Source organism: Lepidochelys kempii, chromosome 5 (assembly GCF_965140265.1).
Source record: "Lepidochelys kempii isolate rLepKem1 chromosome 5, rLepKem1.hap2, whole genome shotgun sequence".
Lineage (NCBI taxonomy): Eukaryota > Metazoa > Chordata > Testudines > Cheloniidae > Lepidochelys > Lepidochelys kempii.
In genome coordinates, this window is record NC_133260.1 from 50,201,514 (window position 1) to 50,219,226 (window position 17,713).

Below are 17,713 nucleotides of genomic sequence, written 5' to 3' on the forward strand. Positions count from 1 at the left end.
TTTTTAAAAGATTCTATAGGTATGATTCCCCCTATATTTAAAACAGAAAATATTAGTACACTTAGTAATCCAAGTGCATCCTTGCGGCAGTGTAAAAGAAAGGTCAGTGTTTTTTTTATTATATAGATTTTAATAAAGTTTTCATTTAAAATCTTATACACTACTGCAGTAGGACAGTCATGATGTTACTGTTTCACTATGACAATGATTTATACATAATACAAATGATACTTACTGGTTTGTTTAGATGATGTCCTACAGAATCTGCTAAAGTTCCTATGGCATCATAAAGGATGAGAAGATTCTTATGCTGGTATTTACTAAACGCGAAGACCAGAGTGTCAAGTATATATGCAAGGTAAGGAACAAGTTCTGTACAAGCCTCCTCTTCTAGAGTAGCAAAGGCACTAAGGAGCAAAACAACAAGTCAGATTGTTAAATCAGTATAATTAAGAAGGTGACATTTCCATTTAGATGTGATTTCCAGTTCAAGAAGATCTACTCTTGCTAGCTCAATGAGGGCTAGGTGTGCAAAAATAGAATGTAGCCACAGCAGTGAAAGCATCTGGAAGGGCTAACCAACCCATGTGCCTAGCATCTGTGATGGGCACACACTTGGGGCAGCTAGCCCCTGCTCTGCTACACTTTATTTTTAGCACACTAGCTCAATGATAGCTAGAGTGAGTATGTCTCCTTGAGCTACCCCCACTCACAGTGAAGATATATCCTTAGATAAACAGTTTGCCCCTTTAAAATTAATCCAAAATGTGTTTCTACAATGGCACTGATATCCAGGCAACCAAATCTTGCAACTAAAAGTTTAAAAAGGACCAAATTCTAACATTTCTGGTGAATATAAAATTCAGACAGACATTCTCTTAAAGCCTATCATGCATATGGGGAAAACCAGAAGTACTATTATAAGTTTAGCTACAATGGGTTAACTGAAGCAGCAGGAACTCTGTGACAAAAGCTGTTCATCAGTTCAGTTATATAATCGGGTATTTATTTGTACTATCACAGCACCTATTTATTTGTACTATCGCAGGCCAGCTCCACTGTGTCTGACAATGTCTAAACCTAATGAAGAGGCAGTCCCTGCCCTCAAAAGCTCATGATCTAAAACAAAATGGATATAAAAAACAGACGTAGAGAGCAGAAGCGGCAAAAAAATCAAATGATGAGCCAGTAGAGGGAACAGATTTTTTCCCAGTATGGGGAAAAAGAGCAGTTTTACACAGACACACACTGTCAGGGTTCCTTCCCCACTCTGAACTCTAGGGTACAGATGTGGGGACCCACATGAAAGACCCTTATTCTTACCAGCTTAGGTTAAAAACTTCTCCAAGGTACAAACTTTGCCTTGGCCTTGAACAGTATGTTGTTACCACCAAGCATTTTAAACAAAGAATAGGGAAAGAGACCACTTGGAGACATCTTTCCCCAAAATATCCCCCCCAAGCCCTACACCCGCTTTCCTGGGGAAGGCTTGATAATAATCCTCACCAATTGGTACAGGTCAACACAGACCCAAACCCTTGGATCTTCAGAACAATGAAAAAATCAGTCAGGTTCTTGAAAAGAATTTTAATTAAAGAAAAGGTAAAGGAATCACCTCTGTAAAAGCAGGATGGAAAATACTTTACAGGGTATTCAGATTCAAAACACAGAGGATCCCCCTCTGGGCAAAACCTTAAAGTTACAGAAAACAGGAATAAACCTCCCTCTTAACACAGGGAAAAATTCACATAAAACAAAACAAAAGATAAACTAATCCGCCTTGCTTGGTTTACCTATACTGATTGCAATATTGGAGACTTGGATTAGAATGGGTTGGAGAAGATGGATTTCTGTCTGGCCTCTCTCAGTCCCAAGAAAGAACAAACTCGTAAACAAAGAGCACAAATAAAAGCCTCCCCCTCCCCCCCCCCCCCCAGATGAAAGTATCTTGTTCCCTTATTGGTCCTTTGGGTCAGGTGCCAGCCAGGTTACTTGAGCTTCTTAACCCTTTACAGGTAACAGGATATTGCCTCTGGCCAGGAGGGATTTTATAGCACTGTATACAGAAAGGTGGTTACCCTTCCCTTTATATTTATGACACACTATATGCAGTTAGGCTCCAAGGGAATCGAGATGGAACATGCCATTCCACAGGTATATTTACACGTATGATTGGATAGCAGAAAGATTTTATTGGCCTGGATTGTGTCAAAAAAGTACCAATTAATATACTACAGTCTGTCCTGGATGCTAAAAAGTTAATCCCTTTAGAAAAAGTGACCATGCCCCTTTTCTACCACACTCAGTTATAGAATGGCCATTTTCCTACATCACAATGGAATTGTAGCACACTGTAGATGGGCAGTGATTATGTTACTTGGTACCCACAGGTATTCCTCCTAATAAGCATTAAAAAGCCAGCAGGTTAGAATTGTACAGGTACAACAGTCCCTTGGGCTGGGGATACCCAAGAAGTTTCTTACTGGCAAAGAGACAAGTTTTATGTTTGGGTTTATGTAGAAATTACACAGATCTGAAAATAGGCAGTATTATATAACATTGGCACTTTTCAGTGTGGTAACTGCTCCAGGCCTTGAAATCCTGTCTGCTGCACAGGGAACAACATTTTCTGCAATGCTGCATCTTACACTTTTGTGCAATTTGTGAAGATAGCAAATAAGATGCCTGAAAGACACTATTGACACTACCACTCTGAATGACCAAGCCTGGTTGATGTCCCAAGGCTTCACATTTTTCACAAACTCATTCTCGGGATTATTTTTCAAAGGATGTTTGATTTCTAAATGCTGCAAAAACTCTGAAGGGCTCATACCCTTAGCATCCAACACTTCAAAATATACTACAACCCATGGTATTGGCTCAATGGATGTAAAACCATGCTTCTTTATATTTTTTCTTGCAAGCCATCACTATGACAGTTTGCCACGCATTATTTCATGAAATAATCCAACTTTCCCAATTATCCCTTTACCACTGCCCATGGTTCTCCGTGATTACAGCCACCAGAGCTCTAATTAACTGTACATTTTGTCATTGCCAGTTTGGATTACACGTGCGTGCATAATAACTTGTGAAGTGGACATTCTGATATCAGCAAGTTCCTGCTCATTCGATAAAGGATGGAAAGTTATCCCTGTAGGAGGGCAGGGAGAAAGGATTTTATGTGAGCAGCAGATCAGATTGGCTAAACAGGTGGGTAGGTTTCATGAAATAAAAAGGAAAAATGTTTAACAAGTTTTGTACTTGTAAATGTTTTGCTGTAGTATGTTGTGTCTGTTATCATCTATCTATTTTGTAAGAGTAAGCTCTTTTGCATAAGGATGTGTCTATTCAATTTTGTTTAGAACCTAGCACAATGGAGCTCTGGATCCTGGCTAGGGCCTTTAGGTATCAGGGGAATACAAATACAATTAAAATAGTAAGTCCAAGCACCGGAAGATTATAGATTTAATACTGTTTTAGTAGCAGAGGCTCTCACAGCCTGCTGCACACAATCATATCCAGCAATAGCCTACACTGAAAAAGTTAGTAGGGTTCCTGGTTACAAAAGCTTACGCAGAGTTGTCCATTTTAAGGAGTAATTTTAAGTTTGCTGAGTTTTTAAAAATAAAGTTATATTATTGCACAGCCTCTCAAGACCTCCTTTCATGGCCCCTGCAAGAGTTGTGACCCACAATTTCAGAAATCCTGAGTCAGACCTAATCTATTTACATAATTCTGTTATAGCATTATTTGTCTTTCATTTTCATTGCCACAGAATGCAAATCAGTAACAAAGTTAGCCTTCCCTTTTAAGGCAAATCAAAATTACCACTTAATAATGAAAATCAGGTACTGCATACAGACAAAATTTCCCTTATTGTAATGAAGTTCTTTAGTGCAGTAATCAACACATTTAAAGATCAAACTGGACAGCTCAAAATCAACTAAAATCACCAAGAGGGACTTATGAACCCTACCACATTTGGGGTAAAGTTCACTATACAGAGAAAAATATTTTAAAAAAAGGTATTTAGGCCTTTTAATTTATTTTTTAAAAAAGTTACTGAAGTACTTATTTTATGCAAACCAAGTACAATAGACAATAACTTTCTTGACTTACCTGCAGGCAGCTTCTTGTACTCTCTTGTTGCTATCGAGGATACGTTTTAGCAACTCTGTCATTAATGGCTTCAAGTACGTATCTGGGGGTTGACTAACTACCCAGTGTGCATAGCGGCTAAGAGTCCAGCATGTAATGGAGCGCACAAGAGCCTTTTTATCAGAGAGGCACTGAATAAGGTGAGGGATTAGTTCAGGAAGATATGGAATCATACCCTGCATGCAACCTACAAACACAAAAATATGTAATGTAAAATACTGCTGTTAGAAAGGCTTAAAATAACTCTGGCTTAATATTTCTCTCTTCACTGAGACATTCTGAAAGGTGCCAAAAAAAGGAGACTAAATCTTGCCAATATGCAATCAAGCTCATCAGGCCTGGAACGTCTTACTATCTGTACGACAACAATTTATTACTTTTTGCAATTTGTCAATCCATTTTCATCCAAAATCATCAATATCATCCACTGCTCCCATGATACTCAAAAGCCTTGGTGTGCGAACGGTAGTTTAACAAGCACATCTGCTTAATAAAATTAGTTTGCAAGTTTGTGTTAATTTACTTTTGTTTGATAAGACACAGACGATTAGCGCCTCAGTTATAAGGATATGGGCTACAGTTCCCTAAGGGTCTACTCCTTAATGGTGGATCATTAATACTGCCAGTTTTCTGTGTTAAGGAGAGTTAGGCTGTCCTACTCCCTCGCTGCTCTCCATTGGAAGTATCCAAAACAGAGATCAAGATCACTCCTACCAAAATGTCCCTACCCTTTCAATTTCTGAGTAGCCGCCGCAGGGAGCAAAGCTGCCTAACTGCTTTCAGCCCAACCAACTAGTACCATATTTCTTAGTCCACAGGTGCACTACACAGTTAGGACCTGCTTTTCCTCTCTTGGGAGCTCTGGGAAAAAGAGGGGAGAAAGAGTAGGTGAACAGAGGTAGGGAGAGACAGACAAGATCAGTCAGACAATACAGGAATGATGATGAATGAGCAGTAGGCATTTATGCAGGAGACTCGACAAAACAAGACATATCCATTAAAAAAGGTTGCCGTTAAGCAATACAACTGAGTAGAGCTTGATGAAAATTTTTGGACAAATAGTTTATTTACCAAAACTGCAGTTCAGAGTTGACCAAAACCTATTTGTGAATTTGACATGAATTCCTCGAATAGTTTTATCTAGAATAAATAAATGAAAGGTGGAGAGGGAGTCCCCTAACCACTGGACGATAGAGTCACTCTCACTCCCTGTGGCCCAATTAATATTTAAATTATTTAAACAAAAACAGAACAGCTTCAACAGGAGAAAGAGAGAGTCCCACCCCAATCACCCTGTGTCCCAGTAATTAGTATCACCCCTCTACTAAGTTCAAATCCCTGCTCCAAATCAGGCAGAATAGGGACCTGAATCTGGATCTCCTACATCCCAGGCAAATCCTCCAACCACAGCACTATAGGGTATTAGGGCACCAGTATCTCATCTCCCCCAGTGGTTTTGTAAATAAAGTTTTCAAATTTTCTTTGAGTTTAAATATAAAAAAAAGAGTGGTCAACTGTCCAAAAACTAAACAAGATATTAAATTTCAGGCCAAGCTAAATGTTGAATGTGATTCGAAAAAAAACCTGTTGCCTACCTTTTGTAAGTGTTGTTCTTCGAGATGTGTTGCTTATCAGTATCCATAGGGTCGGCTGTAGCGCCCTCTTGAATGCCATGCTTATGCGTTGGTATATTAGGCACTGCCAACCCTACACTCTCTCAGTTCCTTCTTGCCAGCTCGTCCAACAGAGGGATAGAAGGGTGGGCAATAGAATGGACATGAGCAACACATCTCGAGAAACAGTTAAAAAAAAAAGTTACTCGTTTTTTCTTCAAGTGCTTCCTCATGTCGATTCCATTCTAAGTGACTCAAAAGCAGTATCTTCAGAGGTGGGCTCAAAGTTCAGTCTAGCGGCTTGCAGTACTGCTCTACCGAAGCCAGCATCGTCCGGGGCCTGCTGGGTAAGTGTGTAAATGGGATGTGAACATGTTGACGGACAACCAGGCAGCCCCCTACAGATGTTCTGGAGAGGCACTTGGGCTAGGAAAGCTGCAGAAGAGACTTACACCCTGGTTGAATGGGCAGTTACGATCACCAGAGGTGGAACCCTGGCCTTATCGCAGTGAATACAGGCAGTGATCCAAGAAGAAATTCTTTGAGTGGACACTGGATAGCCTTTCATCCTGTCAGCCACTATGACGAATAATTGCGTCGACTTGTGGGATGGCTTGGTCCTTTCAATGCAGAAGCCTAGTGCCCTCCTGACATCTAGGGAGTGCAATCTACTCTCCTCCTCCGACTTATGCAGCTTTAGAAAAAAAAAGATAGGTAAGTAAATGTCCCAGCCCATAGGAAACTGCGAGACCACCTTGGGCAGGAAAGCCAGGTGTGGCTGCAGCTGGACCTTGTCCTTGTAGAAGACCATATGGGGCAGTTCTGAGGTAAGCGCCCTAATCTTGGACACCTGGCGGGCAGATGTTATCACAACTAGTAACGCGACCTTTCAGGACAGGCGAAGGAGAGAGCAGGAAGCCAGAGGCTCTAAGGGGGGTCCACTGAGCCATGACAGCACAAGATTCGGGTCCCATGATGGAACGGGGTCCCTGACGTGCGGGTAGAGGCACTCGAGGCCCTTGAGGAACCTACAAGTCACGTCCTGGGCAAAAGTCGACCTACCCTCAAGCAACAGACAGAAGGCTGAAATAACAGCCAAGTGGACCTTGATAAACAAAAGGGACAGGCCTTCGAGCCGGAGGTACGCCAGAATCAACTTCAACGACACCTGCTTAGGCCAAATACCTTTATTCGAGGTCCAATAAGCAAACTGCTTCCTTTGGGTCAAGTAGGTCACTCTGGTGGAGGGCTTTCTGCTGCTCAACAGGACCTGCTGGACAGCGGCCGAGCACTCCTGCCAAGGATCACCTTTGCCCTGTCCTGCTTGATTTTCATGAGGACTCTGTGAATCAGAGACACCAGAGAGAAGGCGTATAACAGAGCCCCTGACCATGGGAGCAGAAAAGCATCTGACAGGGAGCCTCTGTCGATCCCCCAGAACAAGCAGAACATGTGCTGGACGCGAACAGGTCCACCTAGGAAGTTCCCCACCTCCGGAAGATGAAGCTAGCCACTTCCAGATGGAGGGACCATTTGTGGCGAGACGAGAAGGTCCTCATAAGGCGATGTGTCAAAACATTCCTGGCGCCGGGAAGGTGCGGCTACGAGATGGACGACGTGTTGTATACAGAAGTTCCAGAGCCTGAGGGCTTCCTGGCAAAGGGCAGACAACCTGGTCCTGCCTTGCTTGTTGCTATAGAACATAGCCGCAGTACTGCCGGTCAGAACCTGGACCACCTTGCTTTTTATGTGAGGTAGGAAGGCTTCGCAGGCCAGGCGAACCACTCAGAGCTCCCTGATGTTGATATGAAGGGAGCAATCGTAACTCGACCAACAACCTTGTGTACTGAGCTCGCCCAGTTGGGCTCCTCACTGTAGGTCCTAGGGTCACTGACAGGGATGGGGCCACGAAAGGGAACCCCCTCCTACACCAATGCAGGAGTCCGCCACCATGTGAGTGACGACAGTACGTGGTCCACGACCCTGATCACAGAGTCCATGCTGTGTCTGCTGGGGACATAGATCAATGCCAGCCAAGCCCATAGGGGGCCTGAAGCAGAGCCGCACATGCCAGACCACATAAGTGCAGGCCACCATGTGGCCCAACTATCATAGGCATGTGAGTGCAGTGGTGAGAGAGTGGGCTTGCATGCATGACATCAGTTACGCCATGGCTTGGAACAGAGCTTCAGGGAGGAAGGCTCTGGCCTGAAGTAGAAGCAAAGACTGCTCCAATTAACTCAGTGTTGTACAGGCATTCAAATCGATATCTTCTTATTTATCAACAGCCCCAGCTCGCGACAGTTGGCGCAAACCAGATCAAGATGCCGCCGTACCTGATCCTGGGACTGGCCCTTTATTAGCCAGTGGTCAAGGTACGGATAAATTTGCACCCCTCAGGTAAGCAGCCAATGGTGCTATGCACTCTGTAAACACTCTCGGGGCTGACAAGAGACCAAAGGCTCTCGACTTTCTGAACGAGGAGTTGCTCATGAGAAAGTTCCCTGAAGAGGGACGGGAGGGGTTGGAAGGAAGGGAGGGCCAGCCTCGAACTGCAGGGTGTAGCCCAAAGATATTATGAGGAGCATCCAACGGTCCGAGGTCAGCGTTGACTAGACCAACTATAAGGGGCGCAGGCGGTTGAGAAAGAGCAAGGGGGGTGGATCCTGTGAAGTGACTGGGGCACGGTCCACAGGCGCATCCTCAAAATGCCTGTTTCTGGCTTCCCTGGCCTCTGGAAGAACCAGGCTGGGCAAAGGAAAGGGAAGATGAAGGGTGATGCAGTTAAAATCCTTTGTCTCTGTCCTTCTTTCTGTAGGAGCTGGACCAGGGGACACCCCAGGACTCGACGGAGGCAGACAGAAAGGCTTTCTAGCCTGCTGAAGAGCGTGAAGGCCCAAGGAATGGAGGGTGGTACGGAAATATTTAAGGGTGTGGAGCCATGCAACAGTCAGCTCCGAAAAGAGCCTAGCTCCCTCAAACAGAAGGGTAGTCTGCATCTCCTGGGACAACGGAGAGTACCGTAACCAGGACCTGTGTCTCATGACCCCCACAGAGGTGACTATCCTGGCTGCCAAGTCTGTAGAGCCCCACGCCATCTGGAGGGCAGCTCTCGCCACTTCTTTGCTTTCATCCACCAAGGTGGCTAAGTCCTGGGCTCAGTCCTATGGGAGGCCCTCCTTGCTGATGGAGTCCCACAGGCTGAAGTTGTACTTGCCTAGCAGGGACTCATGGGTAAGACACCTGAAATTACAGGCTGGCTGTCGAATACATTTTTCTGACAAATAAGTCCAGCCTCTTTGCATCTTTATTTTTTGGCACGCCACTTGCCTGCCCCTTTCATTGATGGCAGACATGACCGGGGATCCTGCTAGAGGATGGGTGTACAGGTACTAAGACCCCTTTATGGGGACATAGTGGGAACTGAAGAGGGGGTCTGCCACACAGACTTGGCAATTTTAAGGGCCCCTAGGTGGATGGGCATTGCAACACGGGACAGGGTGGAGGAGGGTGTAATATTAAAGAAGTCTGTCTCCTCCGCTAGCTCCTCAACCTCCAAATTCAGGTTGGCAGCCACCAGCAAGGCCTGTGCTCTTTGAAGACATCTGAGGAGGAGCTGTTTGTTTGTGAGGGGCCCGCCACCACTTCGTCCGGAGACTACAAAGATGACTGCACAGTTGGGGGACGGTCTGCTTATCCTTACTCGTCTGCAGATGGCTCCTTGGGCGGCGGGGCCACTGTGTTGCCCCCAAGTTGGATTTGGCACCGTGCTGTGACTCGGGTGCCAGCTGAGCCAGGGGCAGCTTGTCAGATACACCCTGGGAGGAACGGTGGGACTCTGAAACCGACATAACAGGTACACCCCACAGGTTCCAGTAATGCCACTGAGCAAGCCATTGCCACTGCCTCCACCCTGCTGCTGCAGGAGCCACACCGGTCTCATGTACTGGTGGCGATTCACCTTTTAAAGACGAGGGGTTCAACTCCCCTTCAGGCTTGGACCATTGCCCTTCTGGTGACCAGGGCAGAGCTGTAGATGCCTGAATCTGCCGACTAACCCTCGCCAGCGACCAGTAAGGAGAGGGAAAAAGACTGGTGCCTGCCCGAAGAGCAGTACTGGGGAGCTGGAGACCAGTGCCACAACCTGAAACAATCCCGCACTGGGGGTAATCGACATCTGGGAGACCGCCTAAGCAATGGTGATCTGCACCATGGCGAACTCTGGCAGGAGACCCAACAGTACCATGGGTACGTAGATCAGAATAGCGACTCAGGTGTCCTGTGCCTCACAGGCAGAGACCTTAGCATCAGGAACCTGTCTTCTAATCGGGGACAGAGGCTGAGGTGCCAGGATCCAAGGCCTGCGGTCCGGAGATCAGGGACGCTTTGCTGCTTTAGGGGGCGATCCCATAACCAGCTTGCCCGTAGATACCGGGGCCTTGGCCTGCTCCATCACCTGGCTTGGTGTCTACGGTGCCCGTTGGCCTGATTGCTCTTTGGCCACCAGGCCCGTTTTGGGCACAGATGACCGTACTAGGGGCTGAGACCTCCAGCCACTCCCAGGAGTCAGAGGTGGGATCCTGGCTGGACTAGGAGGTCCGACCGCAGTGGTACCCCCAAGCAGCTCCGACCAGACACAGGTCCTTTGCCTGAAGCCCCCTTTTTCTCCAATGCTGATGGGCCACTCAACTTCAACTGCTTCTTAGGCACCGGGGAGGGGGAACGGTGCTCAGAGAATTCTGGTGCCGGTAGTGCACAACATGCTGATGCCGAGGTGCTGGACGTGGAGTCTGAACAAGAGTGCTCTGAGGTAGGACAAAGCACAGCCTCCAGGAGGAGGGCCCTCAAGCAGGTATCTCGTTCCCTCTGAGTTAAAGGTGAAAGTTTTTGCAGATCCTGCACTTATCTTTTTTGTGGGACTCCCTCAAACACTTTAAATAACTCTCGTGGGGGTCACTAATGGGCACTGGCCAGCTGCACAATGAACATGGCTCAAAGCCAGGGGAACAGGGCATGCTTTGTCTGACGCGAAGTCCCAGCTGGGACTACTCCTAAACAACAACTATAACATTTAACTTAAAGGTCTAACTAAGTACGTATCAACTAACAACAAAGGAGACAGACCAATGGACTGTAAAAACCCCAACACTCTAGCGATGCAAGACAAGGTACTCTGACCAACTGTCATAGGTGGTAAGGAGGAACTGAGAGGGTGTAGGGTCAGCAGTGCCTAATATACCAACGCAGGAGCACAGCACTCAAGAGAGCGCTACAACCAACCCTACGGGTACTGCTAAGGCAAAAATCTCCAACAACTGTGCACGTGGGCACGCAACCTTTTTTTTTTTCCCTACTCTTTGAGTGCTTGCTCATGTCAATCCCATTCTAGGTGGCTCATAAGCAGTATCCCTGGAGGCAGGCTCAGAGTTCATGGTCGTTTGGCTTGCAACACTGCTCTGCCAAAGCCAGCATCGTCTCAGGATTGCTGGGTAAGTGCATAATCAGATGTAAACGTGTGGACAGACAACCGGGTAGCAGTCCTGCAGGTATCCTGAATTAGCACCTGGGCCAGGAAGATGCTGGTAGAGGCCTTGCTCTCTGGATACCGGGAGAGCCTGGGAAGGCATCAGCCCTGCCACCAGTCCGGATCCCCTGCCACTCCCTGGAGTCGGTGCTGGATCCTTCAGGGGGTTAGGAGACCCTATCAGGGGTGAGGGGGGGTCGTCCATATGGCTCCAGTGTGGGCTGGCAGCCCGAACCGGATCAGTTGCCCTTCTTGCTCTATGCCACGGAGCTGCTCTTCTTTGACCTTTTCTTAGGCCCCGGCATCGAGCAGCAGTGCCGGGTGTAGCCTGGCGCCAGGGGTGTGCTGCACACTGAAGCGCTGGGGCAGAGTCTGACCAGGAAGGTTCAGATGCCAGACTGAGAGCAGCCTCCCCTCAAACGGATGTCTCGCTCTTTCCGAGTTCTGGGACGAAAGTTCTCACAGATGCGACACTTCTCCTTCATGTGTGATTCCCCCCAAGCACTTGACGCAGCTGCTATTGGGGTCACTAACAGGCATAGGCCTGTTTCAGTCAAAGCAGGGCTTAAAACATGGAGACTGGGGCAAAGTCCCCACTGGGACTCTAACTACACTCCTTAACTACTGTAAAACTATTTACAAGGCCTGAAGGCTTGAAGACTGAAGTAGAAGAATCACTAACCCTTGCTAGGCAAGGGAAAGGTTCTCTGACCAACTACCATGGGTGGTAAGAAGGATCTGAGAGGGGGTGGGGCCAGCGGCACCCAATATACCAACGCATGAGCACGGCACTCAAGAGGGCACCATAGCCGGCCCTACGGATACGGCTAAGGCAAAAAATCTCTAATGTCTGCACATATGTACACATCTAGAATGGAATCAACATGAGCAAGCACTCCAAGAACCGTTTAGTTTTTTTTTGTTTTGCTGATAAAACCAAAAAAAATAAATAAATTTGTGGTCTAGCCAAAATGAAATTTTTTTGATTTTTTCACACAGTTTTTAACTGTGAAAACGAGGAGTCTGGTGGAACCTTAAAGATTAAGATTTATTTGGGCATAAGCTTTCATGGGTAAAAAACCCACTTCTTCAGATGCATTCTTCAGATGTCTTTAAGGTGCCACCAGACTCCTCCTCATTTTTGTGGATACAGACTAACACGGCTACCCCTCTGATACTTGACACAGTTTTTAAACTCTGAATTTCCAGAAGTCAGTTGTAAAGTAAAACATACACATTAATGTTTCAACATCCAAGGTAGGATGAAAACATTTCAACACCTTATTCTGCCTATATACTGAGAGCAAATTAAGCTTTGATCTTCCTTGCTTTTTGTTTTCTAACATATCCTTAACTTTTACTATCTTTTAATATCAGTGAAGGTGGTAAATTTGTAAGTGCTAGACTTGAGTGTAATTCCTTGGCTATATAATGGACTCAAAATGACATTGTTCCAAGGTTTGAGACTGGCTACAGCTACATTAAGCCCTAAATCAATGCCAAAAGAAAGCACTGCTAAATTGGAGGAAGTAACGGGTTGTGTGTCAGTTTAAACATCAACATTTCATGAAAGACTAGGGCTAGAAATATAGGGTGTATATCATAAAAAAACCAGGAAAACCAGCTTGGAAATTATACAAAGTCTCTAACCCTCAGAGCTGGCTAAAGTACTCTATTAAATATAATTGTAATTGAACAGAGTGGGGGAGCAAGAGAGTAACAAGAAACACTAGATTTTCAAGTGTAGGTCACTTTAAATATTTTCCATAATTTTGTTGTAATTAGTGAAGTTTTATAATCATTACTCAGTTTCACATCCCCACCTCCTGAGGACATGGTATTGCTTTTATTGCATGCACTGCAGCCACAAGCAAGTTATTTTCCGCTTCAGTCCCCAGCTGCCAGGGGAAGGGGAAGGTGGGAGGGGGGTTGTGAGAACCAGAAAGGCAGGGGGTATCCGGAAGGTCCAGTCACCAGGGCTGCAGATGCTAGACCCCCCTCCTCCCGTAGCATCCCCCAGTCAGGTGCCTCCCCCATTATTTTTAGTAGAAGTCTGACAGGTCACAGGCTTCCATGATTTTTTGTTTATTACCCACGACCCTGTCCCTGACTTTTACTAAAAATAACCTTGACAAAAATCTTAACCTTACTGATTACACAAGAAGTGATAGTGATAAAAAGGGATGAGTGGGAAGGAGAAGGCAAGGTGTTACAAGAGAAATAGGTGATAAGTCTGTAAGACATACCTTGAAGGTGATTACTGTTTTTTGTTTAAAGAAAAGGAATACCTGTGGCACCTTAGAGACTAACAAATTAATCTGAGCATAAGCTTTTGTGAGCTACAGCTGTTTGTTTTAAAAGGTATCCTTAATGAGTAGATGAGTTTTTAGTAGAATCTGAGTACGATGCAGATAGCAAACAGCTTTTAGAAGGGCATAACAAGCAATGTGGAACGTGGTAGACATATTTGAGAGAAGATGATGAGAGGAGGCTAGAGTCACAGCTGGAAATTTATATTTTACCAACATAGACACACTAGTATTTTAGAAGTCCAGTATCTTTGGGCTATAAACACTTAGGCATACTAATAAGCTTTCCCAGGCACTAGCCCTGAACCAGTAATCAAATCAGAGAGAAAGATTCCAATCCTTGCAAACTGCTAGCCAAACAGAAATGTCATGTAAGGACTAAAATATACCAAGCAAATTACAAATGTTCTTTAAACCTGAAGGCATAACCAACCCAAACTTTTCAGACAATGAGAAGCTGAGTCTCACAGTAGCTTATTTTGTTAAAAAAAAATCTAAATTGTTAAAGTTTAATTTTTTCACCTCTCTATATTAGGACAAACATGCTTTTATGATTGTTCTACAGAATGTCTGACAAAATTAAAGACTTTTTAAAATACTCTTTGTACTAACAGCTAAAATATCAGTTTTCCTAACCGTTTTTAGTCATATTATTCAAAATAGGTGATTTTTTTTAAAAACAAAAATTAAGAACATAAAAAATAGTTATATTTTGACAGACCAATGGTCCATCTAGCCCAGTATCCGGTCTTCCAACAGTGGCCAATGCCAGGTGCTTCAGAAGGAATAAACAGAACAGGGAGAGGAAAAAAAAAAAACAAAACACACTACCACACATAAGTGACCCACTAAGGCAGGCTCCCTGCCTTCCCCAGCCCCACACCGCTCCTGGAAGCGGCCAGTACACCCCCATGAGAGGCGAGGTGTTCTCCACATGCTACTCCTGCATGCAAGCACTGCTCCGCAACTCCCATTAGCTGGGAACTGCAGCGGCGCCACAGGCCCTGGGTAGGCAGGGAGCCTGCCCTAGCCCACTACCCGGGAGCAGCCCTTCGAAGTAAGCACTGCCCGGTGGGAGCCCGCACCCCAACCCCCAGTCCTGACTCCCCTCCCAGAGCCAGCACTCCAAACCCCTTCATGCATCTCAAATACTCTGCCCCAGCCCAGAGCCCCCTCTTGTACCCAAACTCCCTTCCACAGCTTGCACTCCTCACCCCCTCCTGCACCCCAACCCCCTGCCCCAGGCTCAGCCCAGAGGCCCCTCCCACATTCCAAACCCCTCTGCCCCAGCCCAGAGTCCGCACCCACTCCCAAACCCCTGCCACAGCCCAGTGAGAGTGAGTGAGGGTGGGGGGGGGGGGGGTGATGGAGTGAGCAGGGCAGGGCTTCAGGGAAGGGGCAGGGGAGATCCTGGGTTGCACTTAAATTTAAAAAGTGATCTTGTGTGTAAAAAGGTTGGAGACTACTTGGTTAGTCATAATAGAATTCTGCTATAACATGAGTGCAAATTTGTCTTACCTTCAGCAATTGCTCCTAGAACCAGGATACCTGATTCTTTAACCACCCATTCTGGATGAAACAGCAGTTCTTTTAAAAGGGGCAAAATGTGTGGCAGAAGTTCATCACGAAATACATTGGCAAGGACATCTAGTGCAGCAGCAGAACACTTCCCTGAAAATTAACATATTGTAAATCTATTATAATACCCATTACTACATTGTCTCTCTTCATTTCAAACTACCTTAGCCTTACACTAACATTTTAGGGCAATAGGGGGAGCAGTGTAGCAATGTTTCTGTTTCACTGTAGTGCGTAAATACCCCATTGTATTCTGGAACCACAAATCACATTCCAGGGAGAAACAGTCACACTGCATTTATGGGCTACATAGCCATGGACGGGCAGCTTTCTCTACTCAAGATCAAATAAATAACCATAGAACAGAGCTTAAACACTTGTGGATTAGTTGCAGAGAGAAAGTATTCCATTTCACAAAATAGTTACCATTAAGCAATCCCAAAATGGAGCCACACTAAAAGTGGTTTCAGAATAGCAGCCATGTTAGTCCATACTCGCAAAAAGAAAGGAGTACTTGTGGCACCTTGGAGACGAACAAATGTATTTGAGCATAAGCTTTCGTGAGCTACAGCTCACTTCATCGGACGCATTCAGTAGAAAATACAGTGGGGAGATGTATATACATAGAGAACATGAAACAATGGGTGCTACCATACACACTAACGAGAGTGATCACTTAAGGTGAGCTATTCCCTGCAGGAATACTCACCAGCAGCCACACACCACACAACAGAACCACTAACCCAGGAACCTATCCTTGCAACAAAGCTCATTACCAACTGTGTCCACATATCTATTCAGGGGACACCATCATAGGGCCTAATCACATCAGCCACACTATCAGAGGCTCGTTCACCTGCACATCTACCAACGTGATATGTGCCAGCAATGCCCCTCTGCCATGTACATTGGTCAAACTGGACAGTCTCTACGTAAAAGAATAAACGGACACAAATCAGACGTCAAGAATTATAACGTTCAAAAACCAGTCGGAGAACACTTCAATCTCTTTGGTCACTCGATTACACACCTAGAAGTGGCAATTCTTCAACAAAAAAAGCTTCAAAAACAGACTCCAACGAGAGACTGCTGAATTGGAATTAATTTGCAAGCTGGATACAATTAACTTAGGCTTGAATAGAGACTGGGAGTGGATGGGTCATTACACAAAGTAAAATTATTTCTCCATGTTTATTCCCTCCCTCCGTTCCTCAGACATTCTTGTCAACTGCTGGAAATGGCCCACCTTGATTATCACTACAAAAGGTCCCCCTCCCCCCGCTCTCTTGCTGGTAATAGCTCACCTTAAGTGATCACTCTGGTTACAGTGAGTATGGTAACACTCATTGTTTCATGTTCTCTATGTATATAGATCTCCGCACTGTATTTTCCACTGAACGCATCCGATGAAGTGAGCTGTAGCTCACGAAAGATTATGCTCAAATAAATTGGTTAGTCTCTAAGGTGCCACAAGTACTCCTTTTCTTTTTACTAAAAGTGGGAAAGACTAAGTTGTTAGTGAGAAGAGTGATACACTTCAGCCCTCATGAAATAGTTTCACGCTCCTACCAAGTACAAAGATTTCTATCATAATTTTGTACAGTAACTCCTCACTTAACGTTGTAGTTCTGTTCCTGAAAAATACTACTTTAAGCAAAACGATGTTAAGCGAATCCAATTTCCCCATAAGAATTAATGTAAACCTGGGGGGGTGGAGGGGAGGTTCTAGGGAAATTTTCTCTCTCTCTCTCTCTCTCTCACACACTCTACAAGTTTTAAACAAAATTTAATACTGTACACAGCAATGATGATTGTGAAGCTTGGTTGAGGTGGTGGAGTCAGAGGGTGGGATATTTCCGAGGGAATGCCTTACTGCTAAATGATCAACTAGCACTAGTCTGAGCCCTCAAGGGTTAACACGTTGTTAATGCAGCCTTGTAGAGTGGGAGGCTACACAAATGGAGGGAGGAGACACAACAGAAGCATGGCAGTGGCTGCAAACATTCCCTGTGGAAACGGAACGTGATGATGAATGCAGGCTATCCCACTGGAGCGCACCATTCCCTCCACTTTCCAAAATGCGGGGGGGGGGGGGGGGGGGTGGTATGTGTAAGTGAGTGAGTGACAGAGAGAGAGAGAGAGAGAGATGTGCATTGCCCCTTTAAGTATGCTGACTCCACTCTGAGTACACTGCCTTATTAAGTAGATCAGCAAGTTGAGACAGCAGCTGCTGCCAACAAGCTCCCTCCATCCAGAGTCCTGTCCCCCCTGCTCTGTGGAGATGGAGTACAGGAGCAGGGGACACCCTGACATCAGCACCCCTCCTCCCCCCCCCCCGCCCCCCCAACAAGCAGGAGGCTCCCAGGAGCAGCTCCAAGGCAGAGGGCAGGAGCAGTACACGGCAGTGCAGGGGAAGGACACATGAACTGCCCAGCAATTGATAACCTGCTGGACAGCTGCCGCACAGGGAACTTAAGTGGGCTGCCAGCCCACCCTGGTTCCAAGCCCCAACCAGCTAGCTCCAATGG

General features: G+C 45.7%; 1 protein-coding gene across 6 annotated transcripts in view; it reads right to left on the minus strand.

The window, feature by feature from the left end:
- TNPO1 (transportin 1) overlaps positions 1 to 17,713 on the minus strand; it is a 166,724-nt gene that overhangs the window by 39,705 nt on the left and 109,306 nt on the right. For all 6 annotated transcript variants that reach the window (XM_073344303.1, XM_073344299.1, XM_073344302.1 and 3 more), the window contains 3 exons: positions 15,126 to 15,278; positions 4,123 to 4,348; positions 236 to 407 (listed from right to left, as the gene is read on the minus strand). In XM_073344303.1, the coding sequence (XP_073200404.1) occupies positions 236 to 407; positions 4,123 to 4,348; positions 15,126 to 15,278 (551 nt within the window). The remainder of the gene's footprint in view (positions 1 to 235; positions 408 to 4,122; positions 4,349 to 15,125; positions 15,279 to 17,713) is intronic.